We start from the raw sequence: 27,507 nt of genomic DNA on the forward strand, positions 1-27,507 counted from the left end.
TGGAGAGCGGTGAGAGGGGCGTTTTTTCCTTTCACTAGGTGTTGGTAGCTGAGCACACACACTGAAGGTCTTCTATTGTGGGTTGGCAGGGTATGCATTTTATTTTTTCGTGTATGTGTGTGAGGCGGGAAGGCTTGCCACAGGCCACCTGTTCGATCTAAGCACAGGGTAGCATCTTGCCAGCTGGCAAAAAAAAAAAAAAAAAAAAAAAAAAAGCCTAGAATTTTTCTTAACTATCATCAGACTTGATAGAAGCTATGGAACCGATTCAGGAGTGCAACCAACATTGAAAGATGCTGCGGCATTTTTTGTCGACACTTGTGGAAATGGAAGAGAGCCGCTCGCAGGAGGAGAATGATTGTTGCGACCTGTGGACTGAACCCTCCCAGTGCGACCTGTGATCCACTAGCAAGTATCGTGGACGCTCTCACGTGTGCCTAGCCCCAGATCAGAAGCTACCCGAGAAATATAAGAGGTGGCGTCCTCCAGTTCTCTTATAGACAAAAACACACAAAACACAGAAATCAGTGCAAGCAAGACCCAGCTTGATGAGGTAGTAATTGTGTATGAAGATGCTTAGTCCTGTAAGCATCCCAAGAGGCCAGTGGGGGTGGGGTACGAAATGGCCAGTTAGGCTTTGGAGGGAGAGAGAAAGAGCACAAGCGAGCGAGCACTCGGGTGGGGGGACTGTGGGAATGTTTGGGGAAGTCCAGAGAGAATCGAGAGTTTGGAAGTACGGAGGCCAAGTCCAGCTCCGCGAGGACTGCAGCTTCAGAGAGGCCGGCTCAGCGGACCCCTCTCCTTTCGGCACTTAGTTGGGAGAAAGCCCTCAGAGTGGGGCGTTTCAGGCCAGCTTTCTCGCCAGGGCTCTTTCCCGAGCAATTCCGCCGTGCGGTGGAAGCCCTTGCCCCGCTCGCCAGCAGCGGCAGATCCGGGCGCGGCCCGGGACGGCCACGGAGGGGGCGTGGCGAGGGCGGCCCGGAGGGGGCGTGGCGTGGGCGGGCCTCGGTGGGCGGGGCTCCCCGCTGCCCCGCGCCCGCCGCCGCCGCCGCCGCCGCCGCCGCCGCCGCCGCCGCCGCCGCCGCCGCAGCCGCTGCTGCCTCCGCCCGCCTCGCGGACCGAGGGAGCGGGGTCGCCGCCGCCTGCCCGCCCGCGTGCCCGGGGCTGCGGTGGGCCAGGATGTCGGGCTTCCTGGAGGAGCTGCTCGGCGAGAAGCTGGTGACGGGCGGCGGCGAGGAGGTGGACGTGCATTCGCTGGGCGCCCGCGGCATCTCGCTGCTCGGGCTCTACTTCGGCTGCAGCCTGAGCGCCCCCTGCGCGCAGCTCAGCGGCAGCCTGGCCGCCTTCTACGGCCGCCTGCGGGGGGACGCGGCGGCCGGGCCGGGGGCCGGGGCCGGGCCGGGGCCAGGAGCTGGGGCGGCCGCGGAGCCGGAGCCGCGGCGCCGCCTGGAGATCGTCTTCGTGTCCTCGGACCAGGACCAGCGGCAGTGGCAGGACTTCGTGCGGGACATGCCGTGGCTGGCGCTGCCCTACAAGGAGAAGCACAGGAAGGTGAGCGGCGCGGGCCTCGTCGGCGCCCCCGGCCTGGGTGCGCAGCCCGCGAGTTGGGGGGAGCGGGGTCCCTGCCGGCCTCTCCCGCGCCCCTCGCAGCCCCTTCGCCCGGCTCCTGTATCTTTGAATGCGCTTCCCCTCGTGTCCCTCAGTGTCCCCTTCCTCTGTGTATGCCCGCCACCGTCGGAGGACCCCGCCGTGTTGGGGCTCCCGCGGCAACTCCTCGGTGCGGGCTCTAGGCCGCGCCCGTAGGGGAAGTTTGACACCCTCCGGCCCCCGACCCCGGCTGGCGTCCCGAGGAGTCCAGAGCCAGGTCCCCACGCGCTGGGAGCCTCGTATAGTGGGCGGTTGCTCAGGGGGTCCCGACCCCGTGACCCCCGCTCCCCGCCAGAGGCGCGGGGAGGGGCTGCTTCCTTCCCTCAGCCGCCAGACTCCCTGTGGATACCTGTAGTGGGTGGGGGAGGCGCTCGCCCCCTACCCATAATGCCCAGACCAGGAAGTTTCCTCTCTCCGAGAGAAATCGGCTTTTCAGGGGACCCCTCCCCTCCCCCCACCCTGTGACCCCCGGACTCCGAGGCCAGGCCGCCCCGCGCCCTGGAGAGGCAGCCGCTGACCGTGGCTTTGGGTGAGAAGGGCGCTCCCTCCTCTCCCCTTCTCTCTCCCTCCGCCCCCACGGGCTCGGCTAGTGGCCACCGGGGAGCTTTTCATTGTCTGCCTGTCCAGCAGTCCTTCCCAGATGCCTCCCAGGCACAGGAACAGACCTGCGGATCTTAGTTGCTTGGTCGGTGTTGCTTGGCACGCTTCGAATTAAATGCTGAACATAGGTGCAGATTAACTGGAAAAAAGAGGATTTGGGGAAATTTATACTTCGCTGACAACTTCTCATTCCTACCAGTTTGCTGCTGAAATTAGCTTGGGTTTTCCAATGTGTCTGTTGGATGAAGATGTCCGTTTTAATAAAACGAATTCGGGAAATTTTGTCATGAATCGAAACAGGACAAGTTTCGGAGCGCTTGTGCTTCATTGGCATGCCTGATGCAACGTGTGAATCTAGCCCCTTCCCTTTCAGAGGAGAATCTTAGTTTATGGAGTGGACAGGAGAAGGCTGTTCTTGGGGGCTTTTAGGTGCCTCTAGGGAGGATGGTAACGGCACGCCATGTGTTTCTTTTATGTGCACAGAGTCTTGTTGAGAAGCATGATTAGATTTAGTAAGAGCAAAAGGCTTATACTGTGACCCCAAATGTCTCCAGTAAATCATCCAAGCAGTATACCAAGTATACCAAGCAGTATAAGGTACAGACTTGGGATTTAAAGTATGAGATACAGTTCGACAAATACAGTTTGTAAATTTAACATTGGAAAAATGTGGGCTCACTAACCACACAGAGGCAAAACTTGACATTTTAACCACTTTTTAGGTGATTTTGCTCATATTTGATTTATATACCTGATAGTGCATGAATGTGAATGGCCAGTCCTTTTTTGCTTAAAAAATATGGGATTTTTTTGTTTTCCTTGGTGGCTATTTTTATGATCCTTTTAGGGAGGAATAATGTTCAGAAAGTGATTTACCAAAAAATATTTTCATTGTTGGGGCAAATTTCTGTGTATACCAATGTGTGTAAAATAATGTCCTTATTGGGCAATACAAATGATTTCTAGCTTTTGCAAACATAGAATGATGGTAAAATGTTACAGACCTAAGGCCTATTGTGTTTTTCACAGTGGATGAAAGAAATTTGCTGGATGGTAAAAGCGTGGAGCAAATTGAGATGTTTTGCAAATGCTTTAAGCTTTTTCTTGGAAAAGGAGAATGTTTCATATGATAGATGCCATGCCTGGTTGTCTCTGCCCTGGCCGGTCCCTTGGCACACACACACAAAAGTGGTCTGTGGCCCTAGTCTGGACCTGCTCATTTCACCAGGATGAGAGTCTGGATGACACGGGGCAGACCCTTATTTGAAAATACAGTTCAGAATGCGGAACATGTCCAAACCATGGTGCCTAGCATGTTAAAAATTTATTTTTTGCTCAGAGTTTTTCTGTCTCGCATCCAGTGGTTCACTTTGTTCTGTAAAATAAGTCCAGTTTTTGAGGATGTAGTTTCTGCTCCTGGATGTTCACGAATAGGTGTCTCAAGATCCGATCCCAGAAATGTTGGTCGTAATAAACCAGGGAAAAGACTTCAGCTGTGTTTCTTACGGAAAACATACTTTTAGAAATTACAAAAGCTAGGTATTCACTTTGACAGGAAGTTTTTTTCCCCTTGAAACCAAAGAGAATAAACAATTCCCGTTTTTGTAATTTTGAGTTTTTGTCTTTCCTGTTTGAAATCGAGAGGCTTAGAAGGAAGTCTGTGAACTTGTGATGGCAACTTCATGATAAGAACAGTGAAAAAGGCCAGGACCTCCCCAGTTCAGGGTGCTGAGTGGGTGAACACTTACCTTTTTGCTGATGGACCCTGTCCATGTTGTTTCACCAACTATAAAAATACTTACAAAGAATAGAATTTTGTTTTACACCGAGGGGCAACCAGAGTTCCAGATTACTAATTTTTAAAATTCTCATTAACATTTGTTCTTTACAACCATTCATATACTTCTTCCCATTGGGATGACAAAGGATATGGTTCTAATTAGTTATTGGCTGGCATTTCTCTAAAGAAAATTGAAAAATTATGGTGGGGAAAGAAAATGCTGTGTGGTATTTTTTTCCTTTTTTAGTAATTTCCCCTTTATGTAGTAAGAAAGTCTGGGGGTGACCATATATCTTATGCTTGCGTTTTGCCTGGCTCTGCTCACCTTGATTGGAGCTGTGAGAAAACAGCAAATAAAAGGACTCCAGCATCTTTAAAAAAAAAAAAAATCCCAATGAAAGGTTGTCCTGTTTCTACTTGCTTTTGTGGTGGGTACAAAAGTAATTGAAGCTTCATTTTTTTTTGGATTCCAAGCACACACATATAAATAGCTGTATAGAAATTGTAATTAGATGATAATAGAACTTTGAGTGCCTTTATAAGAGCAGTTTTGTCAGGAAACATATAATCTTGAAGTTAAGGTAGTTAGACTTGTTTTAATAAGTAGGTTTGCTTTTTGTCTTGGTAGTAGACATTTTTCAGATTTCTGGAGAGAGAGAATGGGATGAATAGTTGGAAAGTTTAGGGATTTGATCTTTTCCTTCAGATGAGGGTAAGTTACTTAGGTGTCAGACTAGGACAGCCGAGCCGCGGGATCTGCTTCAGCCTCATAGAGGGGAGCACGGGTTTTGGGTTTACAGCCACCGGACTCAGTTTTGCCTGGGCTGGATGTCTGATGGACTGCATTTGGTCAGTGTGGGTCCACTGACATCAAATGGTGCAGGACCACTAGTCCTGGACCGCACAGGTTTGCTGGGGTCTGGCTTGGCCCCAGAACTTCTTGCCAGACAGAAAGGAAAAGAGACGGTTGGGGGCAGGAGACCTGCACTCAGGAGGCATCCCTGAGTATCCCTGGTCTACCTGCTGCAGTCCTCGGGATGGAATCTTCCTGCTTCCTTGTGTGGGTTGCTTGCTCTGCGTGGTTCTCTTGGGTCAGACTCAATCAGAGGCTTGGCCTAGAAGTCACCAGAATCCCTTTGGCGCTCTGGAACGGGGCAAGGTTTGGTACCAACCCAGTCTTATAGCTCCATTTCTCCCAGCTCATCCTCCCTCAAATCCAGATACCTCAGCCACTAAGAAAATGATCTCTGTGACCCTGACAGACCACTTTGAAGGCATTAAAAAACAGCAGAAAAGCAGAGCTTTGAAAATTGGGGTTTTCCGCCTTTGCAAAAGGAGCCTGGACCAGCCAGGACAGGCTCCCTCCGTTCGTTGTGTTTCCAGGACTTGGATCTGTCTAATAAAAGACCATAGTTCAATTAAAGTAATAAGAGCAATTTTCCTTGAGAGGCTTTTTCCTTGTTCCATTATTTGTAATGTATTTTTTAAATCTTTACTTTTTCTTCTCTGCGTAAGGAAGACGTCTAGTGTAGTAGTAGTAGTTAAAAGTAGGGACTCTTGTCCATCCGCCTGAGCTCGAATCCTGGCTCCGTCATCTGTTAGCTGTGGGACCGTGTGCAAGTTACCCTACTTGTCTGTGCCACAGGTTTCTTATCAGTAAAGTGGAGATGATAATAGCATCTGCCTTGGCATATAGTAAGTGCTCAGTAAGTGCTAGCTGTGGTTCCTAAGTTATGAAATTTAGGAATTCCTTTCATAGCTTGAGCCTCTGGAATGTATCCCATTACAGAATTGCAAAACTGTTAGGATTTTTCTAACAAATGAGTTTTATCAGCATACAGGAGGATACGGTGAAGGGGTTGAAAGAATTGCCCTAGGGGCGCCTGGGTGGCACAGTGGTTAAGCGTCTGCCTGCGGCTCAGGGCGTGATCCCGGTGTTCTGGGATCGAGCCCCACATCAGGCTCCTCTGCTGTGAGCCTGCTTCTTCCTCTCCCACTCCCCCTGCTTGTGTTCCCTCTCTCGCTGGCTGTCTCTATCTCTGTCAAATAAATAAATAAAATTAAAAAAAAAAAAAAAAAAAGAATTGCCCTAGAAGAGATTCTAATGGAGGAGAAAGACCTAGAAGAATGAAAGAACGAAAGCAAATGAATATTTCAAAAATTCCGCTCCTTAAAGAACTGAGGGTTCTGAGATTTACTGAGCGCCATACTCACACTTGCCAGGAAACTTGAGACATCAGATCAATGAAGCCCAGACATGATAAAGGGTAACAGCTTTAAGATGAAGAGGTACTCTTCTTGAGAGAGATTAATTCTGGACTTGGTGATCGTCTTGCGGTTTGCCAGAGCTCTTAGGCAGGCGTGCCTGCTGCTGATCCTGTCTGCTTAAACCTGGGCAGCGGAAAGGTTGTTGGATTGCTGCTTTCAGCATGGGAAAGGGATGGTGCCCGCTCTCTGGAGCAGTGAAGACCTCACCTCCCTTCCTAGCTCTGGAATGTTGTCGGGTAGGTTTGCTCAGACATGTAGCCATTGTGGGTTACTATGCGGGCCTCAGGATAGCCATTCAGGCCTGCCTGGCTAGCTGTCCACAGCCCTTGCTGATTGATATAGGTTGGAATGTGAACCAGAGCACAAGAGGGAAGCTGTGGGTTTTGAGGTTAGGGTCATTGATTTCATTTACGCTCTCCACCCCCACCTCACCCCCCCTTTTATCACTGTTCTTTTTGGTTTGAGGCCTTGTTTTAATATCTGCACAAATTTGAGAAAGAAGGCTTTGTGTTAGACACAGCTGGGGTGGGGGATGAACAAGTCCCTCGGTGTACGGTTGGGGGGGTGTCTTCTTTTTTTTTTGATAGTACTTGGGACTCCAGGGCTCCAGCTAGCCCTATTCTGAATAGACTGGGCTCCTCAAGGCAGGATTTCCTTTCAAGGGGGAGAGCATAGGCTTGGCATAGGATCTTTTCTTTCTTCACATTCTGAATTCCCAGCGGTGCTCAGTGCTAACCACCGGGGTGCTTAGTTTTCTGTAGTTCATTAATTTACCATTCTGCCCATTCAAAGGCACTCATAGAAAATGGCTATGAATTCAGAATCTTTTTGTTGGTCCTGACTCTCCTGAGGCTCTTGCATGTTGTTGCTTTATATATGGCCATTATTTTTTTTTTTTTAAGATTTTATTTATTTATTTGACATGACAGAGACAGGAACAGAAGCAGGGGGAGGGAGCGGGAGAGGAAGAAGCAGGCTCCCAGCGGAGGAGCCTGACGTGGGGCTCGATCCCAGAACGCTGGGATCACGCCCTGAGCCGAAGGCAGACGCTTAACGACTGCGCCACCCAGGCGCCCCTGGCCATTATTTTAAAAGGAAAGAAGAGTCCTGGAATCTCAGGAGCCATCCATGCTTCCCTTGCACCCCTCACATCCAAATGGCACCGAGTCTCGGCGTTGATTTGATCTCTTTAATACCTCTCAACTCTGACCTCTTCTCACCATCCCTACCATCACTGCTTGACTTTAGGTTTCATTTGGACCACTGTGTACCAGCAACTTCTCCTGGGGCTCCTTGCTTCCAATCTTTTTTTTTTCTTTCTCTCTTTCTTTTTTTTTTTTTTTTAAGATTTTATTTGTTAGAGAGAGAGGTGGCACGAGGGGAGGGGCAGGGGGAGAGGGAGCCGACTTCTCGCCGAGCATGGAACCCAACACGGGGCTCAGTCCCACAACCCTGAGATTACGCCTCAAGCTAAAACCAAGAGTCGGACGCCTAACCTTCCCTGAGCCACCCAGGCGCCCTTCCTTGCTTCCAATCCTGACCCCTGAAATGATTCTCAGACCAGCTTTTCAAGCTGCCTGTAGTCAGTGGTCAGTTTTATTTTGTTTTGTTAATTTGCAATCAGTCACACCAATGCAAGTATGACTCCTATCTGGGTCGAACCACATGCAACCCCGCACTAAGTTGACCTCACACAAGTTGGTCTCTGTCCTATTCAACAGGGTCACAAACCTGGATGTTGCTGCAATGTCGAGCTGCTGTAAACATTTGTGAGTACTCATTCTAAGTTTTTGTACTTACCTTGTTGTGGACCAATAACAAACAGCTTATGGGCAAGGACTGGGTTGCAGACCCACCTTGAGCAGCTCTGCTCTAGACTGTTTCCAGAATGGTCAAGTCCCAAATCACAACTTTGATCATGTCATTCTCCTGCTTAAGAATTCTTCAGTAGTTCTTCATAGCTTTTGGGGTCAAGTCCAAATTCTAGAGCATGGTCCTTGATTGTTCTGTCTCCTCTCTCGCCTGCGCAGTGTTCTCTTTCCTTCCAACTGGCTGAGTTTGGAACTTCTAAACTCGGTCCTGGTTTCCCTATTTGCCTAAGAAGATTTCCTGTCTCTTTTCCTTCTGGGTGAGATGATTCTGTGGGCTTCCACAGATCTTGTGTACAAATGTCCTAGCACTTAGGTTGTTTTTTGCTTGTTTCATCTATTTTTATTTATTTTTAAGTAGAGACCAAGAGAGAGTATGAATAGGGGTGGGAGAAGGGGCAGAGGGAAAGGGAGAAGCGGGCTTCCCGCTGATCATGACCATGACCAAGCCCAAAACAGTCGCTTAACTGAGCCACCCAGGCGCCTGGTTTTTGTTCCGTTTAGACCGTAAGCTCCTTGAGGACAGAAGCCAGCGGAAGGGAGGGGAAGATAATCAGTTCCTGGGTGCTGAGACGTGGGTAATGTGATCACAGAAAGCAGGCATGTGACTTTTAGATTGGGACTGTGAAAATATGGTAGTTTCCACATCATGTAAGTTGAAATGTGCACTTTCACTATTACAAAGCTTGTTTTTTAACATTTAATATTAGAGTTGCGCCTTAATTGAATTGTATAATTGTATATATCCACAGTGTGTGGGTGTTTTTGTTTGTTTTTGTTTCTTAACGAGTGCTTTAAAGAGCACTGAAACAAGCAAATAGACGTGTAACTCCATTGCCCTGTAATTCTGTGCTCAAAAATAGGAAAAGACTCTACTCTCCACTTTAGAAATGTCAAAAATCTTAGGCTATTTAAGTAGTCTTCTAGCTGCAGACTTATCATTCCATGCTTTTGTATTTCATAAATAGTTTGCGTTTCTCAAGAATCTTTCTTCCAAGGAACTGAAAATGCATGCCTATTACATCTTCCAGCAACTAGTAATCAGTAGATATTAAACATTTTAACTTTTCAAAGTATGTTCAAGTTGGAGAATTGAAGCAAAGAGAACCAATTATTAGATTAGGGTCACAGTGTCAGATGAAAGGGCTCAGCTGAACTCCCTTAAATTCAACTCGGTCCTTTCTGTTCGTGAAATTGTATCTTACAAAATGTTCACATCAGACATTCTCCATGGAAGAGGAGGGAGCTGAAAGTTCTCTTTTCAACAAATGGCTTTTGGTGTGGATTCACTCCAGATATGCATAGAAGACCCTGAAATAAGATAGAAGTAGTTTTAACTGCCGAAACCATTTGCCTAGAAGACGGGAAAGCCAGAACTCCTTTTCTGCTGCTGCCTTTCCGTGGTGGTGGTGGTTTCTAAGGGCCTTTTAATGATTTGGTTTTTTTTAGATCAGCCAGTGAAGTGCCCGCAACTCCCCTTCATCCTATGCAAAGCCTGCGGGCTGCTACAGTGCTTTTGTTCAGAGACAAAATTGAACTTCAGGTATCCTGCCGAGATCCTAGGACTAAATCAGTCCTCCCTTTTATGAGGTTTTCAGAAACTGCTGTTCTAACTTCCAGTAAAATCTCAAACATGTGCTTTCTGCTTTATGACGAGGAAGAAGTATAGTAATTGAAAGTTGCTCGAGTGCTGTTATTCTCGAGCGAAACCCTGTAATGGAAACTTTTGTTCTGTGGCATCCATGATGAAAAGCAAACATAAATTTTCTGCAGCTTGCTGGTCATAACTCTTGGACCAGATACACAGTGTATTTTTGTATGAACCACACTTAAGAAAATCCTTTTTAAAAAACCATTTATGCTTAAAGTTCGGCATTCCTTTCTGTTATATCTATCACCCACTCCCCATTGTGTTACCTCAATGCAGACACCAATTACAGGTACATTCAAGTAATATTTCTACAGTTAAGAATGCTTTCATCTCTTGGGCACCTGGGTGGCTCGGTCGTTAAGCGTCTGCCTTTGGCTCAGGGCATGATCCCGGGGTCCTGGGATCGAGCCCCACATCAGGCTCCTCCGCTGGGAGCCCGCTTCTTCTTCTCCCACTCCCCCTGCTCGTGTTCCCTTTCTCGCTGGCTGTCTCTCTCTGTGTCAAATAAATAAATAAAATCTTAAAAAAAAAAAAGAATGCTTTTATCTCAGATCATTGTTGAAGAGTCATAAAACCAGGTGTGGTGAGTTTCGCGGTTCTAAGGATAGGGTTTCCCTCTTTGTTTTCCTACGAGAATTTTATCCAGATGAATCGGTTGTATAGTTTTTTATTTGTCTTTTTTGGTCAGTGTGCCAGGGATAAAAATCTGAATGGATGTAGTCTGTTTAAAATCAGAAGATGTTGCCTTTTTTCCCTTTTAAATGTGATCAGGTCAAGACAGTTTTCTTTTGATCATGGTGGCTCACAGCACAGCTGCCTCATGTGTTAGTCATTTTTCAGGGTTTGATGTGAAATATACAGATTGGGCAGAACAACCAGTGATGGGGAAAAATCACAGTGTTACCCTCTGAGCTCTGAATGGCAGCGAATGTAGGTGAGAGGACAGCATTCATTTTCTCTGCTTTGGGCCCATGCTTGGCTGCAGCTTAAAAAAGCATCTGTACCCACGGATCTTCACAAATTCTCCATTATTAGAGGTGAACGTTTAGAATCTGTTGAGCGGTGGGTAAGAGTATGGGCTCTGGTACCTGACTTGTGTGTCTCTAGGTCCTGGTCATTAAAATGGAGATAATAGTATCCACCTTATAGGGTTGTCATTAAGGGTTAAACGAGCTAATATTTAAAAAGTATTTAGAATAGTGCCGAGTGCGTAGGAAGTGCCTTTTAAATGTTTACCCCAGGTGCTTGGATATTTCAGTTCTTATGTAATGGCTATTCCAATTACAGGAGAGAAAAATTCTCAGCTTTTATTTCTTTGTATCCTTCCTACCTTCAGCATTCCCTCACACTCAGCCCCCAGACCCTGACTCTAGTGGCCCGTCATGTAATCTTGTTTCTCCTCAGTTTCTCACTAGGACAGTGATAATTACCAGTCAGTTGTTGATTTGATAATACATCCGTATCTTTGAATATGGGTAGCATTCTAGACCATCTCTTTGACTGCTTGCTCAGTTTTCCTGAATGGATTCCAATTTCACTTTTGAGCTGGGAGGGGTAGCAGACTCTGGGCTGTGTATATTTCTCCTGCCAATTTATTTTTTGACTATTATGGAAAACGTCAAACATCACACTGGTAGGGAAAATAGCACAGTGAGCCCCTATGTACCCAGCACCCAGATACAAGGATCACCAACTCATGTACACCCTCTGTCCCTCCCCTTCATTGGATTACTTTGAAGCAGCCCCCGGGCATCGTATCATTTCCTTCGTAAACATTTCACTAACTAACGCTTTTTTAAAAAGTCACAATATCATATCATACCTAAAAAAAATCCAGTAATTTCTTAATATCGGCAGATACCAGTTAGTATTCAAATTTCTTTCATGTCATAACTTTTTTTTTACAGTTATTTATTTGAATCCGGGTTAGGTCTATACATTGCATTTGGTAGCTATGTCTCTAAAGTCTCCTTAAATCTTAAGGTTCTCCTTCCACTTAAACTTTCTCTGGGTCTGCCCCCTTGCCACATTCCCAACCCCTTCTTTTTTTTTTTTTTTAAAGATTTTATTTATTTATTCGACAGAGATAGAGACAGCCAGCGAGAAAGGGAACACAAGCAGGGGGAGTGGGAGAGGAAGAAGCAGGCTCATAGCGGAGGAGCCTGATGTGGGGCTCGATCCCATAACGCCGGGATCACGCCCTGAGCCAAAGGCAGACGCTTAACCGCTGTGCCACCCAGGCGCCCCCCAACCCCTTCTTATCCATAGTTCCCTCTTAATCTATAAACGTCTATAGAATATTGACTCTTGGCTTCAAAAGTATCCTAGGCTGTTGTTGCTGAGAAGTCCAGGTGTTGGCCACCTCGTAGGCCAGGTGGCTCAAATGCAGTCTTCCGGACGGGCTGCCCTTCTCCATCTGTCCACTCTGCTTCTCTCTGTGGGGGCCCTGACCTCCAGCAGGGTGCTCTCATACTGACGTGAGGGCCACCACAGCTCTGGGTTTGCTTTTTGTCCTCTCAGAACCCCAGCAGAAGGAGGCCAGCTTGGTCACCCTCCCATCCCAGGACCAGTCACCAGTGTATGTAATATTCTGATTGGCCAACCCTATGTCATATCCACACCTGTATAGCCAGAGGGTGGGGTCACAAGCCAAGTGGACTGAGCATCAGGAAAGGGGTGGTGTAGGGGGCTTACCAAGGAAAAAGATCCAGAGGTAGAGGACAAGAATGAACTGTAGATGCCCACTTGAGTCATCTATGCTAACCCCATGGCAGTGTGTGTGGCAAGTGGTCAGCCTCTGCTGGAGCATCTCTAGTGACCACAAAGTACCATTTCCTTAGAAGGCAGTTCTGACATCAGCCATCCCCTCCTAGGGACTGGCCAGCCTTCAAAGAACTGTAGACAACTCTTCGCTCTCTGAAATGAAAGATTCCCTTGGTCCTTCGGCCATTTCTCATATGATATGGGTTCAGGTTTCATTCCCATCCTGGCCATTCGTATCTGAGCCCTCTCCAAGATTGTCTGGGACCTCTCTTCGAGAGTAGTCCCCAAACCTGAACACAGACGCCAGGGTGGCCTGCCCTGAGCACAAAGGGTCAGCTTATCACCTCCTTTGTTGTAGATATTATCTAACCTTACGTTGTCATAGTTTGAGATTGCATTAGCTTTTCTGACAATCACATTACACTGTGTTGATTCCCTGACCTTTTGGTCAACAAAAACTCCAGAGTCTTTTTCATCAGTTTTATATCCAAACAAATGAGAACACAGTCCCAAATCTTATATCAATTATCCTCAAGAAGAAGTTTACTTAGGGACACCTGGGTGGCTCAGTTGGTTAATCATCTGCCTTTTCCTCAGGTCATGATCCCAGGGTCTTGAGACTGAGCCCCACATTGGGCTCCCTGCCCAGCGGGGAGCCTGCTTTTCCCTCTCCCTCTGCCCCTCCTCTGTGCTTGTGTTCTCTCTCTCTCTCTGTTTTTCTCTCTCAAATAAATACATTAATTAATTTTAAAAAAAGAATAAGTTTACTTCGATTTGATCATTTTCTGCAGCCTGTCGGAATCTTTTTGCATGTGTATGTGGCCATCCACAAAAATCATAACCCCTTCTGAGTTTTGAATTATGTGATCCCTTCCAGACCTTCACTAAATCTGGGGATGGAGTCCCAGAGCATACCACTAAAGCCTCCTCCAGGCTAATCTTGGTCTGTTAGTCAGTTGTTGAAACAACTTAAAATCCAGCCAGCTTTCAGTTTGCCTAATTATATTAGTATTCGGCCCCCATTTCTCCATCCAGTTAACATGTAGCACAGGAGACCTTAACAGATTGCTTGCTGTAACTTAGCTATTTGCCGTTTCCCTTTCAAGGAAAGATAGTCTGAAGTGACTTCTGTTGAGTGAGCCTGTGCTTGCTTCTAAATCGATCACTACTTTTCCGAATTATGTGTTTAATAGCTGTAATAAGCTGCAGGAGCTGTTGAAGGGTTGATGTCAACTTCACTGATGTGTCGTTTGCAGAATCTCCTTTTTGCCCATTTGAAAATCAGTACCCCTTCCATCTGTTAGCTGCTGACGAAGAAATCATTGCTGGGGTTGGGTGATCTTGGGGGCACATTTTCTCTCTCTTGGATGTAATTCATACCTCACAGGAGGAGAGTTTCGAGGTCGGCTGGGCCTGTGTGGAGTGTTGGCGCGTTTGCTTCCTGCAGAGGACACTGGAGGAAGAGCTGTGACCAGAGACCCCGTCAGTGTGCAGTCGGGAGCACCCCATTTGTTCAGGATGTCCAGATCCTGCCCTTTCTGAAGGCTCTGTGGCAGCAGTGGCTGCCTGTCCCCAGCCCGACACCTCCCTCCCCGCACTCTCTCATTAGGGCACTAATAGAGCCTGAGGGAGTCTTTTTCTTAATGCCATTTCTCCCCGCCGGGCTCAGGCAGGATGAGAATCTGGCAGGCTAATTAAGTGTGGCATTTTGTTTCAAAATTAGCAAGAGACAGGAAACTAGCCGCAGAGCAACCTGGCGTCCTTGTGCAGATAGATTTTCCTTAATACTGACTTTTTAAGGTGAGTTACTTCATTTTGAAAATTTTACCTTATTTTAAAATGGACTCGTTTTTTTACCCAGGTGTATTTGTCTATTTAAGACGACGCACACATCCTTTCTATGCTGTGCAGTTTGGCCCCTAAGAATTCTGACATTTCACATGTGAGGCATGAGGATGAATTGGAATTAAATGCCTTAAAACACTTTCCTAGGGGAAATCACTTTCCCAAATGTGCGGAAGGTTGCTGGCTTCAGCCCTCGGACGCACTGTTTTTGCTGTTACAAATGTGCTTAAGAGTAAAATACCACTTGGACATACTCTCTTTCCTTTGGAGTTGTGGACACTGTTCGTTTGCAGCGACTGTGGTGGGACGCTCTCGTTTTGAAGCGCTTTTCGAAGCACCGCTCTCCTGTGAAGGCTTAGTGACTTTTCCCGAGGTCGTGGAGCCTAGGTTTTGGTTGATACAGCCACAGAGAAAGTAGTTACCGGGCGAGTCCAGAGTCCTGTGACACAACACGGTGTGCCTCACGAGGAGCCTGGGGTTGGTTGGTGCACAGCCACGGCACAAACCCTGGTTTTACCGCTGTTCCCATGAAAAAGCCATTGATACTCCTTTTCTCGGCATATACTTAAATACTATTTTTCCACTTACTAACTTTCTCCCATTTGCAAGAGAAAGCCAGCATTTCATTATTTAGAAGAAATTATCTTCTTTCTAGAGATAATCACTAACAGTGTCTTAACGTATTCTTCCAGAAAAAGAATAGACCCATCCTGCCTGTATGAATGTAGATGCTTACATATTTTTTACGTGGGTAGATTTAGCATTTGAAGTTAATTTTTGTTTTCTGAAAGGCCCGTGTCCTAACATGTTAAATAAAATTTCAAATAAAACGGAAGACATACGGAGTAAGGGAGTCTCCCTCCCACCGCTGACTGTAGCTCGCCCCCCCCCAGCAGCCACCGGGAGCAGTGTCTCGTAGAGCTCTTCAGACGTATTTTGTACATCTGCAAATGTACATCTACAAGCATGTACGTGTGTGTGTGTCCCTGATGCACACTTTTTTAAAGCCAAGCCTTTTATTTTTTATCTATTTTAAAGATTTGGTCCATTCATTTTGAGAGACAGCGAGCGCACCACCAGGGGGAGGGGCCGGCAGAGAGAGAGAGGCGGACTCCCTGTTGAGCAGGGAACCTGACTGTGGGGCTCGATCCCAGCCCCCCCCCCCCCCAGGGACCACGAGCCACTCCGAAGCCCCTCTAAACCAAGCCTTTTAAACAGATCTTGCTCCTGTTCTTGGCTGTCCGTGACAGCCGCTGCTTTTTTCTCAGGTGGGTAAAGACTAGATATTGTCATTGCATAGCCCTGTGATAACTTTGTAGTGTGCCTGCCTTGGTATGGACCCCAACACGGAGACAAGGAACAGAATCCTCCCAAACACCACTGTCCCTAGAAGGGAAATGGCTTAGCCTGACGTGTTCACTGAGTATGGTGGACTTTGAAAGCAGCTTTCCCTGTCCTCGGAGAGGGGCCCCCTCTAGAACTGACATAAAGCGCTGAGAAGACAGCATCTGTGGAATTTCCACTGCTGTGCCCTGCCATTTGGATAAATTAAGAGGTTCATTCTCTGAGCTGTCATTCTTCCCTTCCAAGAGTATTCGGATTTATACAGGGACAAAAGACTTCCCCATGCCGGGCACTTGTATTATGCTGTCTTTTGTGGTGACTAGTATTAGGCAACCTGTATTTAATATCAGTTTTTATTTACTGAGTGTGCTGCACCTTTAAGAAAATCCATCGCCCCCAGAATCCGAAGTTATGAAATAGATAAAGGATTATGTCTGTTATTTTCATTACGGAAGGATCTTCATTTTATTAGGCCGAACTGTTTTAGATCGTGGGCTCCTAAGAAATATTCAAAATGCGATTTCTTCCACTTAGGGGAAAAAAAAAACCTCCTTTACAACATCTTTGGGATGCATCTGTTGTTTGAGAAAAATGTACAAATATTACATCAAAAGTCATCATACCTAATATCACACACAGCTTTTCCCCTTCCCCTGAACATTCCTTCCTCATTTCTATAAGAAGCAGCTGAGAAAACTTGAAACTCATTCAGTTGTAGGTTTGTGGATGCTGGTTGCTTACAAAAAATCAAGAGTTTGCCATGGGAATTAAATAGGTTTATTATATAGATAAATAGATAATAGAAATTATGAAAGGCAAACTTTGCAACGATCTAGCGACTTTAAAAGGGGGCGGGATTGGGGCGCCTGGGTGGCACAGTGGTTAAGCGTCTGCCTTTGGCTCAGGGCGTGATCCCGGCGTTACGGGATCGAGCCCCACATCAGGCTCCTCCGCTATGAGCCTGCTTCTTCCTCTCCCACTCCCCCTGCTTGTGTTCCCTCTCTCGCTGGCTCTCTATCTCTGTCAAATAAATAAATAAAATCTTTAAAAAAAAAAAAAAAAGGGGGCGGGATTTAAGAAGGGAAAGGGAATGAGTGTTGGTTTAGAAGTGAGAATATTTTCTGAACAGTTAGTCATAAATGAGGATTAAGTTTACATCCTATAGGTCAGAACAAAACTGGAACGATCCTTGCCTCACCTTATCTTCAAGAAGGTATCCTTTCAAGCTGTGTAATAATAGTAAGACATTGGAAACACTAAATGTTCGTTATGGAATGGTTAAGTAAATTACAGTCTCAGAATCATGTTGAACAGCTATTAAAAATGGAGTTAATGACCTTTGCTGGAACACAGAACTATACTTCAGATATTGTATTCAAAAAAGATCCCAAATTACACAGATACCATGATTACAGTACAACACTGTTTAAACAGATGTATGAGAAGAAAGGTTGAAGTGAATACCCCAAATTACTTATCATTATGTTAGGGTAGTGGTGTCTATGGTGGTGGGTCTCTGATTTACAAATGCTCTCAATGTAATCACTTTTGTAATGAAAACATATGTGAAGAAAATAATGGTGCTCTTGCCTGAAAGAGTGTGCATCTCGTTTGTGAATGCTTTGTTTTAGTGTAGGGTTTTTTAGACCTCCTTTTGATCTAGTTGGCAGGTGAGTGGCATTTTCATGTCTTACTGGGCAAAGTAACACGGGGGAGTGGGGGAGAGTGAGCTTGCGGCAACCTACTTCAAGAAAGCTTTCCAGAAAGAACAACTTGAAAGTGACCTTTTCAAATGAGGGGGAGGGTAGTCCAGCGGATTAAGAAGAGAAATTCTGGATATAAATAACCATGTGGGAACGAAGGGGAAAGTTGAGAAGGAGCAAGTTCATTTGATCCACTCCGGAGAGAGACAGTACCGAGTACCGGGTGGAGAGGGTGGAGAGGGAGAGACATGCCTGTTTGGAATCTGATGAGTGACGGGGGAGGCTCCCGGCGCTCAGGGAGAACATTGTTACCTTTTATGAGGAAAAGGAAAGTTCCTTTGGCAGGTGGTCAGGAGAATACATTTCAGGTGATTCTGATTGGAGGGGCGATTTCATGCATGAGGGCTCTGGGAAGCTGACTGCTTACACAGTGATAGTAGCCTCTCTCAGGGGTTGGGCTTGGAATGGGAAAAGAAGGTCCGGATTCCAGACGTGCCAGGTAGTAAGAAACAGATGCTTTTGTACCAAAGAGGCCAAACTCAAACCCAAGGACCTCATCGTGGGCCAGGTTGCAGAAATGCATTTTCGAATGTGCTTCATTAGATCATGTAGAAGAAACCCTGCGTTAATGCCTTCTGTTTGTGAAATAAAGGAAAAGAAATTTCTCTGGGAATTTTCCACTACTGTATAGTGTTGGGGAGAAGGGGAGCAGTGACAGGGACTTAGAGGCTGCCAAGCTGGATTTCTCACGTAGTCTGCACTCCTACTACAAAATCAAGCATGCGTTTTTCATTGCTTTCTATTGACACCGGCCAGCCTGGGTCAGTCACATTCTTTTTGAGTATCTCATTTGTGTCAGGCAGTGTCGGGATGCAGAGAAATTAGTGACGAAGTCCCTGCTCTCAAAGGTATTTTTAATTTTAATTTTCCTGGGGAGATAAGGCATGAGATATGTATGTGTAACACACACACACATTTATATGTGGACTTAGAGTCTCTATTGGACAATGTTTGGTGAGTTGATTCTAATAGGGATGGGGTTGCCAACAGAAGCTCCGAGGACTGAGTCAGACAGCTGTGACCTAGTGAGACAGCAGCCAGAGAGGCTGACCCCTCTCATGGATGACCTGGCTCAGACCTCTCTCTCCTATTCTCTAGCTTTGAGATCTTGGGCAAGGTACTCTGATCTTTCCAAGTCTGTTTCCCCATCTGTAACTTGGGAAGGATAGTAGTACCTAGCTTGTAGGGTCGCTGTGGAGGTTCGAGATGATGAAGAGTTTATAAAGCCCTCAGCATGGTGGGTGGCACAGGGCAGCTGGTCAGGTGGTGACTGTTGATCGTCTGACCAGACCAGAATGCTGCTGAGGACAGGGACTCTGTGCCCTTCATCATTATGATCTTCATCCTTAATACATTTGGTATTAGGCACAAATGAATATTAGGCACAAATATTTATTGAAAGAAAGAATGAAGAGGTTGGGACTGAGAATCGAAGAGTTGGCAGGAGTTGGGTAGAAAGAGGAATGGATTTCCAAGCATAAAGGCGAGTCTCAAAGTTAAACAGAGATGTACATTCTTCTGTATATTTGTGCTTGAATCATAATTAAACAGATGCTCTTGTTGGGTAATGGGGTCTTTGAATGTTAAACTGGAAAGGGTGTTGGGGATCATGTAGCAATTCCCTTCCCTTACGGCTGAGGAAACCAAGGCCTGGAGCGAACGCAGCCACGTTGCTGACCAGCCTCTAGGTCCCAGGTCTCCTACTGCTGGGTCTGTGATATTCCTTGGTATTCTTCCTGGTAGCACTTTAAAAAATGGCCAGCAGCGTCCGTAGGACGTTGCCAAAGTTTGCTCGTAGCGGAGAGAGATAAGCGTCCTGAAAAGAGGGAAATGCCACAGTCCTATTTTTCCCGAGTGATTTTGTGGATCTTGGCCCGTAGACAGCAGGACTGTGATTTTCCCGGTCCCAGGAGCCTGTGCCTGAGAGCAGAGCCACTTTCCTGGGGAAGGGCTGGGGTCAGGCCCGGGGTGCCGGTCAGACCTCCTCTGTGGAAAGCCTCAAGTGGCTGTAACTCATCGCTGAGAAAACAAACACGTTACTGCACCGAACTTCACCGGTGGAACAACAGCACTGAGCACTTAAGAAGGGGATTACCAAGGCTGAAATATGGGAGATGTAAAGAGAGGAATGTAAAAGGAGCCAGGTGTTTCAATTTGCGAGTCCAGGCTGATGAGGCTTCTAAGTGTGAAAGAGAAATTCCAGTCGGATGACTCGGCGGCCACAGTATTTTTTCCTGTGGGGCCAGCGGAGAAGGGAGAGGAGGCATGTTATCTTGGGGCCTGTCCAGGCAGTTAGCGCCCTTCCCGTGTTGAGCGATCGCCGGGACCTGAACCCCGGGTACCTCGCCAAGGGGCCTGGGGTCGCGGGAATTTGCCCTGTGCCTGCAGGAGGTCACTCTGACCTGAGCAGGAAGATGGAAGCTGGAGTAGAGACGAGCACGGTCAGCCCAGAGCAGCCCTCCCTGGACACACACTTGGCTGCGGCCTCGAGTTTGGGAAGGGGGCTGCTGGGCCAGACCAGCTCTTGTACTAGAGGGAGAATTTAGATGTCCTGAAACTTCGGGGTGGGAATCATTCCTCAAGCCAGTTCTTACCAGTGCATCATCTTGGTGTGCTTTAAAATACTAGCAGAAGCCCTGCCCAGTCTTCTTGAAGCGGTGCTTTGCAGTTTGCTCTCCAGGGAGGTGATGTGGCACAGAGCCGTGGTCACTGTGAGCGCGCGCGGTCACCTCTCTCCCTGGGGACCGTGCACAGAACTTGTTCTATTCGTGTTTCTGCTTTACGACACCGCAATCAACACAGACTGTTGATTCGGTAATATTGAGCGTATGGCCACAGCGGTATAACCCGTGTCCGAACGAAGCTTATCTTTCCTCCTGAGGACACGGCCCAGCCCTCTTGCACTCAGGAACACTGGACAGCATTCAGCATGATGCTTGGGGGCCATTTTAAACCATGAGATCACCAACAAAATGCATAGAAATGCAAAAAATGTGGCACTAAAGAGACCATGTGAGGGACACTTGTTTACAGGACGAGCTGCAAGAAGGAGGCAGCATGTTGCCTAGTTGGACCTCCTCTGGGACGTGTGTGGCAGGCAAGTGACTCAGATTTTTCACCAGTGCATGTCTGTGAATGACCGCAAAGGTGTCACTAGATCGATTTGAGGGTGACAAATAAATTTGAGCAAGTAGGCAAACTTACAAATATGGAATTCATGAATAATGATTGACCAAACCCATTTTTCCAGTGTATCTTGCTAAACACGCAGAGCAACCTCGGTAATTTAGTTGTGCTTGGCTTTAGGGCCCACGCCTTCAGCGAGTTCCTTTATTCCTATCACCTTTTTAATTGTGGTGTTATTAAAAAAAATGAGAAAATACAAATTTGCAAAAGGAAACATGCTCAGGGTACCCAGATTCCGCCAACCAGAGATCACAATTTCTTACATTTTGGGTGCCTATATTTCTGGAGTTTTTTCTATGCAAATGTATACCTGTCATCTGTACTCTTAAGCATTTTATAGATATCCATGCATAAATATGTTTAAAACAAAGTTAGGGGGTGCCTGGCTGGCTCAGTCGGTGAAGCATGTGACTCTTGATCTTGAGGCTGTGAGTTCGAGCCCCACGTTGGGGGTAGAGATTACTTAAAAAATAAAATCTTTAAAAAATTAGTATCCTACCGTGCTCACTGTCATATGATCTGCACTTTACAGTCCCTGTTGCTGGAGCCTAACATGAGAGGGGGTGTGAATGGAGGGACGAGGCTGGATGGGCATTTGGGAGTAGAAAGTGGAGGGACATTAGGGACAAGACTGTGTCCTGATGGGAGCCACTGATGCATTCTAAGAAGGGACCTTCCATAATCAGATTAGATAGCCATTGTAGCCGTGTAGACAATGGACTTGAGGGAAAGAGACCAGAGCCACACTGTCCAATAGCTTCTAGCCATGTGTGACAGTGAGTACCTTGAAATGTGTCCAGTCCTGAGATGTACCATGTTAAATAGATAGTGGATGTCAGAGATGTGGTACCAAGAAAAGAATGTAAGCTATCTCATTAATACTTTTTTTTTTAATCAGTTGCACATTGGAATGATAATCTTTTGGCTATATTGGGTTAAGTCAGATATATTATTAAAACTAACTTCACTGGATTCTTTCTACTTTTTAGAGGCTACTAAAAATTTTTAAATTGCATGTAGATTGCCCTGATAAACTCCATTGTAAGTTGAAAATATCGTAAATTGAAAATGCATCTTTTTTAAGATTGATTGATTGATTGATTTACTTATTTATTTGACAGAGAGAGAGACAGCCAGCGCGAGAGAGAACACAAGCAGGGGGAGTGGGAGAGGAAGAAGCAGGCTCCCAGCAGAGGAGCCTCATGTGGGACTTAATCCCTGCACTCTGGGATCACGCCCTGAGCCGAAGGCAGGCGCTTAACGACTGAGCCACCCAGGCGCCCCTGAAAATGCATTTAATATACTTAATCTGCCAAATGTCATAGCTGAGCCTTGCCTACCTTAAACACGCTTAGAACACTTACATTAGGCTACAGTTGGGCAAAATCATCGAACACCAAGCCTGTTTTATAATAAAGTGATGACTCTCTCTCATGATTAAGTACGCTACTGAAAGTAAAACCCAATGGTTGCATGGGTGCAGAATGGTTGTAAGTGTATTGATTTGTTCGCCCTGGCGATCGTGTGGCTGGCTAGGAGCAGCGGCTCACTGCTTCTGCCCTGCCTCATGAAAGAGCATGCACCCCATAACGCCAGCCTGGCAAAAGATTCAAATTCAAAATTTGAAGTACGATTTCCCTTGAATGTGTATCGCTTTCGCACCATCGTAAAGTCAAGAGATCGAACCACAGTTAAGTCAGGAATCGTCCATATTTCTGGTGGACAGCATTGGACCGAGGGGGAAAGATGGTGAGGGAACTAACTCCGCAGGGCCGTGGGGATGGAATGGGAGGGAGCCGGGTGGGTCTGAGAAGCATTTGGAGATACAGCCCATGGCCGTGTCCTGGCTTTGGAGGCTGCTGTGGACCGAAGACAGACAGACTGTGGAGACATTGCAGGCTGTGTTCCAGACCACTGCCATAAAGCAAGTCAAATGAGTTTTTTCATTTCCCAATGCATATAAAAGTTATGTTTGTGCTATACTGTAGTCTTAAGTGTGCAATAGCATGTCTAAACAATGTACATACCTTAATTAAAAATACTTTATTGCTAAAAAATGCAAACCCTATCTGAGCTTTCAGTGAGTTATAATCTTTTTGCTGGTGGAAGGTCTTGCCTCTCTGTTGACAACTGTGGACTGATCAGGGTGGTGGCTGCTGAAGGTTGGGGCGGCTGTGGCCATTTCTTAAAATAAGACCACAGGGAAGTTTGCCGCATCAATTGACACTTTCTTTCATGAATGATCTCTCTGTAGCCTGTGATGCTGTTTGATAGCATTTGATCCACAGTAGAACTTCTTTCAAAATTGGAATGCATCCTCTCAAAACCTGCGCTGCTTTATCAACCAACCTTATGTAATATTCTAAATCCTTGTTGTCATTTCAACAGTCTTCACAGTATCTTCACCAGGAATAGATTCCATCTCAAGACACCACTTTCTTCACTCATCCACAAGAAGCAACTCTTCATCCATTAACATTTTATCATGAGATTGAAGCAATTCAAATATAATAATATTAGGAAAGTTTGAAATATTACAAGAATTGTCAAAATGTGACACAGAGACACAAAGTGAGCAGATGCTTTTGGAAAAATGGCGCTGATAGACTTGTTCAGCACGGGCTTGCTGCAAACCTTCATTTTTAAAAAACGCACCATCTTCAAAGCACCGTCAAGCAAAGTGCAGTAAAATGAGATATTCCTGTATTTATGTCCTCCCAAATGTCTGTGTGGAAGCCTTAGCCCCCAGTGTGATGGCGTTCGGAGGTGGGGCCTTTAGGAGGTAATTAGGTTTCGATGAGGTCACGAGATGGGACCCTCATCATGGAATCAGTGCCCTTATGAGGAGATGAGAGCTGGCTCTCCCCACACCCCATGTGAGGCAGTGGTCTGTAGACCAGGAAGAGAGCTCTCACCAGACACTGAATCTACCAGCACTTTGATTTTGGACTTCCCAGCCTCCAGAACTGCGAGAAATCAATGTCTGCGGTTAAAGTCCCCCAGTCTCTGGTGTTTTGTTAATGGCAGCCTGAGCTAAGACGGGGTGAGACAGGAAGGAGTTAATGGCATGGAGATATGTCACCAGCTGAGATAGGGGAAATGGGAGGGTGTTGGTTTGGGGGGGAGGTTAGGGAGAGTAAAAGCAGGTAGAGATGTTCATTTGTCTGCAGAGAGGTGGGTCTGTGCCTCAGAAAGGCCTGTGAGTCACCAGCAAATAGAGCCCTGAGAGAGACTGAGATTTCCAGAGTGTGGAGAGAGAAGGTGGCCTGAGGGCAGGTCCTGTGGAGCCCCAGCAGGGATCTGGGGACAGGACAGCAAAGGAACAAAGAAAGGGCACGGTAGGGGGCACAGAGCCAAGGGAAGGTGTATCACAGAGCAGGTGAGCAACTAAAGGTGTGGATGTGAAATGTAAGGAAAGTTTGAAAAGTACCAAAGATTTGTAAATTTAGTCAGGGTGCTGTGAATCTTCAGTAAGCAATTTTTATACTTTATTAATGTGAATAACAATACTTAACATTCTGTACCATTTATTTTGTGCCAGGCACAGCACTACAGGCTTCATACAACAGAACCTGCTGTTCTTCTCCCCATTGTACAGATGAGGATACTGAGGCACAGAGCCCTGAAGTCACTTACCCAGAGTCATACAGTAAATGGCACCTGCAGGGCTTCAGCACCACCACCCCCCACCTGCCAGTGTGACCTGAACTTTTTTGCAACTTCCGCACTTGCCCTGGCAAGAAGTGGGGCACTGTCCTTTCAGCCTTAGTCAGGAGTCTTAGACCACACACAGAAATCTACCCTTTCTTTGGTGCTGGCCTTGTGAGAGCAATGGTGATGGATGGCATATTGTGGAGAATTCTGCATTCCAGTGCGCTGAGGTCAGTGCATGCGTGAGCTGAGTAGCACTGGCTTTCTGGGCTCAGCCTTTGCTCCTGGGCCGGCCTGGCTCCTTCTGTCCGAGCCTTCCGACTGAATGAGCCTCCACTTCCTGGGTGCCTTCTGGCTATTGACTGGGCTGGGCCCGTTGTTCTGCTGCTCCCCATCCTTCCTGCCTTTATGGCCATTCCACTGAAGAATCCGCAGGACCCCAGGCCAAGGGCAAGGTGGCAGGGCTGGCGTAGCCCATCCCTCTGGACCAGGACTGGCTTTACCTTGAGGAATGCTGCCCCCACCCCCCAGCCCTGCCCAGACTCATGCCTGAGGTTTTACTGCTTTCGTTCACTTCCATACAAGGAAGCGGGGTTGCCAGCCTCTGCCGCGAGAGTGCTTGTAAGCAGGAGGCTTGTTTCCCCAGAGCTGACAGACACCCCCCGGCTCACATTTTTAAAATGTATTTATTGAAAAAGACTCTGGATTTAACCACCCATGTTTGCAGAAGGAGAACTTGGCCATCTCCATGGAGAGAATAGGCAGCAGAAACGGCAGTCTGGTTCCTGAGTGCTGTGGTTACAACACTTGATCTCCAATTTTGCGATTGTTAGAAAGTTCTAATCTCCTGAGTGATAAGATAGTAAATCTTAAAATAAGGAGAAAAGGTTTTGGGGGGGAGGAGATCCATTTTATAAACGCAAACACACACACACGTGTGTGTGTGTGTGTGTGTGTGTGTATGAACATAGGTTAGCATACGTACATTTTTGTGACTGATTTAAGGAAAAAGTATCTGAGGAGGACAAAGGAAAATGTAATCGTGCTTTGCTGAAAGGAAACCAAACAGAGCCCAACCCTGGGCCGCCGGTCCTAACACCTGTAGACCTTGAAATCGCCCAGCAGCCCACTGATGTATTTTCAAAGAACTTCTTTGGCTCTTCCGAGGAAATGCTTTTTAATAATGCACAGTGCTCAGGTTCTTTTTTGTTTTTTTTTAAATATTTTATTTATTTGACAGAGAGGCAGCGAGAGAGGGAACACGAGCAGGGGGAGTGGGAGAGGGAGAAGTAGGCCTTCTGCTGAGCAGGGAGCCTGATACGGGGCTTGATCCTAGGACCCTGGAATCATGACCTGAGCCAAAGGCAGATGCTTAACAACTGAGCCACCCCGGCGCCCCCCCAACAGTACTCAGGTGCTACCCATTTGACTTTGGGTTTGCTTCATCAGCAGTCAGTGACTGGACCATGTAAGAGTTAGATTTGTAGAAAGTGATCGGTGACAACGGCGGATGCTAAAGTCATTTTGGGAAATCATGAATGTGTGTGTATGGGTATGTGTGTGTGTGTATATATATGCACACAGTTTTTAAAAGATTTATTTATTTTAGAGAGTGAACACAAGTCGGGGGAGGGACAGAGGGGGAGGATCTTCAAGCAGACTCCCTGCTGAGTGCGGAGCGCGGGGGGGGGGGGGGGGGGGGGGGGGGGGGGCGGGGCGGGCGCCCCGGGCTTCATCCCATGACCTGAGGCAGACGCTTAACTGACTGCACCGCCCAGGTGCCCCATGAAAGTATATTTCTTATGGAGCCCTTTTTACTGCTTTGGTGTGTAATTTGCTGGTCCTCTTGTGCCAAAATTACCATATTGTGTTGTTCTTTTCTCTGCTACCATCTTGATTGTGTACAGTTCTTTGAATATGTTTTGCTGGATTTTCTTTGTAATCTGCCTCACATCTCTGAAATTTGTTAAGAGTGGAATCTGAATTATTTGAAAGCTGTAATTCAAGACTGTAAAATTCTAGAAGCATGTGACAAGCTCTGGTTTTGTTTTGGGGGGCTGGAAGAGGGGTGAGAAGATTGGTACTGGCCTGACCACCCTCCCCCTACAAACACTCCAAACTGTTCCTGCCTTAGATTAGATCTTAAAAATAAGATCATACGTTCTAGTCCTTTCTTATCATGATTTATTTTGAGCTGAAAATAGCAAGCCTTAAGCTTCTTGATCTCTGTCCTTGCTCCCTTCCCCCACCGGATCCCTTTCTTTAATTGTATAAAAAGATTTTGAAATTCTTCCTTGATTCTTTCCTGCCTCGAGGGAAAGGGGTGAATCGGCACCAGCTTTATTGCTAGAGCCGGTGATGTTGATCTGAATTCCTTCTCTTGCTCTTTCGCTAGTTAAAAGATTCCCTGCTGTGACAGATGCATGTGTATTCAGAGGGCATTGAATTTGTAAGGTGGATGGAACTGCCTTCTGAGTTAAAGGGCTTCTTTTAAGCAACCCTTCTTTCCCTTCTTTTTAAAAAAATGATTTCTCAAGCATCAGGCTGTCATCAACCTACTAATTGTTTTGCCTCCAAGCAGGACCAATACTTGGGGCAAATTACTTCTGGCTGTTGAGCGGTTTGGTTTCAGCATTATTCTCCCAGAAGCTGCTGGCCAAATGGCTGTTATCACAAGGTGTTGGGCCTGCATGCTGGGGCCTCAGGATGGGTAATGTCTGCCTGCACCAGCCCCAGCTGCTGCTCCTAGGCTGGATCTCAGGCTGAGTCCCCAGCCTCCCAGGGGGGTGGAGGGCCTTCACTTTGCTGCCCTTTTCCAGATTGAGGAAGGGGGTAGGGCTAGCAAAGGAGGCCGGTAGGGAGGAGACAGTCTCTGTTCTTCCTGTTCTTAAGTGTGGATCCCATACCCATATTCTTGTAGGGAATACACTTCTCAACCTCAGAGTGCAGTGGGCGGAGGCAGGGAATGGTGTCGGGACCTAGTTCTGTTAGATTTGCCTGAAGAGCTTATTCCAAATGAAACATCTAGTGGTAAGTTTTCAACCCTGGCTGATATTCGGAGTCAACTGGGGAGCTTTTAAAAATGCATATTCTCCGTGCTTGTCACTGTTGTGTTCCCAGCATATACCACAGTGCCTGGTA

At 46.7% G+C, this 27,507-nt stretch overlaps 1 protein-coding gene across 1 annotated transcript in view; it reads left to right on the plus strand.

Annotated features, from left to right (window-relative positions):
* Window positions 1-1,063: 1,063 nt before the first annotated feature.
* The window catches only part of NXN (nucleoredoxin), a 149,873-nt gene continuing 123,429 nt past the window's right edge, over window positions 1,064-27,507 (plus strand). The window contains exon 1 of the mRNA XM_026517799.4: window positions 1,064-1,551. Within this exon, the coding sequence (XP_026373584.1) occupies window positions 1,180-1,551 (372 nt within the window). The 5' untranslated portion in view covers window positions 1,064-1,179. The remainder of the gene's footprint in view (window positions 1,552-27,507) is intronic.

Source organism: Ursus arctos, unplaced genomic scaffold (assembly GCF_023065955.2).
Source record: "Ursus arctos isolate Adak ecotype North America unplaced genomic scaffold, UrsArc2.0 scaffold_24, whole genome shotgun sequence".
In the NCBI taxonomy this organism is placed as follows: Eukaryota; Metazoa; Chordata; class Mammalia; order Carnivora; family Ursidae; genus Ursus; species Ursus arctos.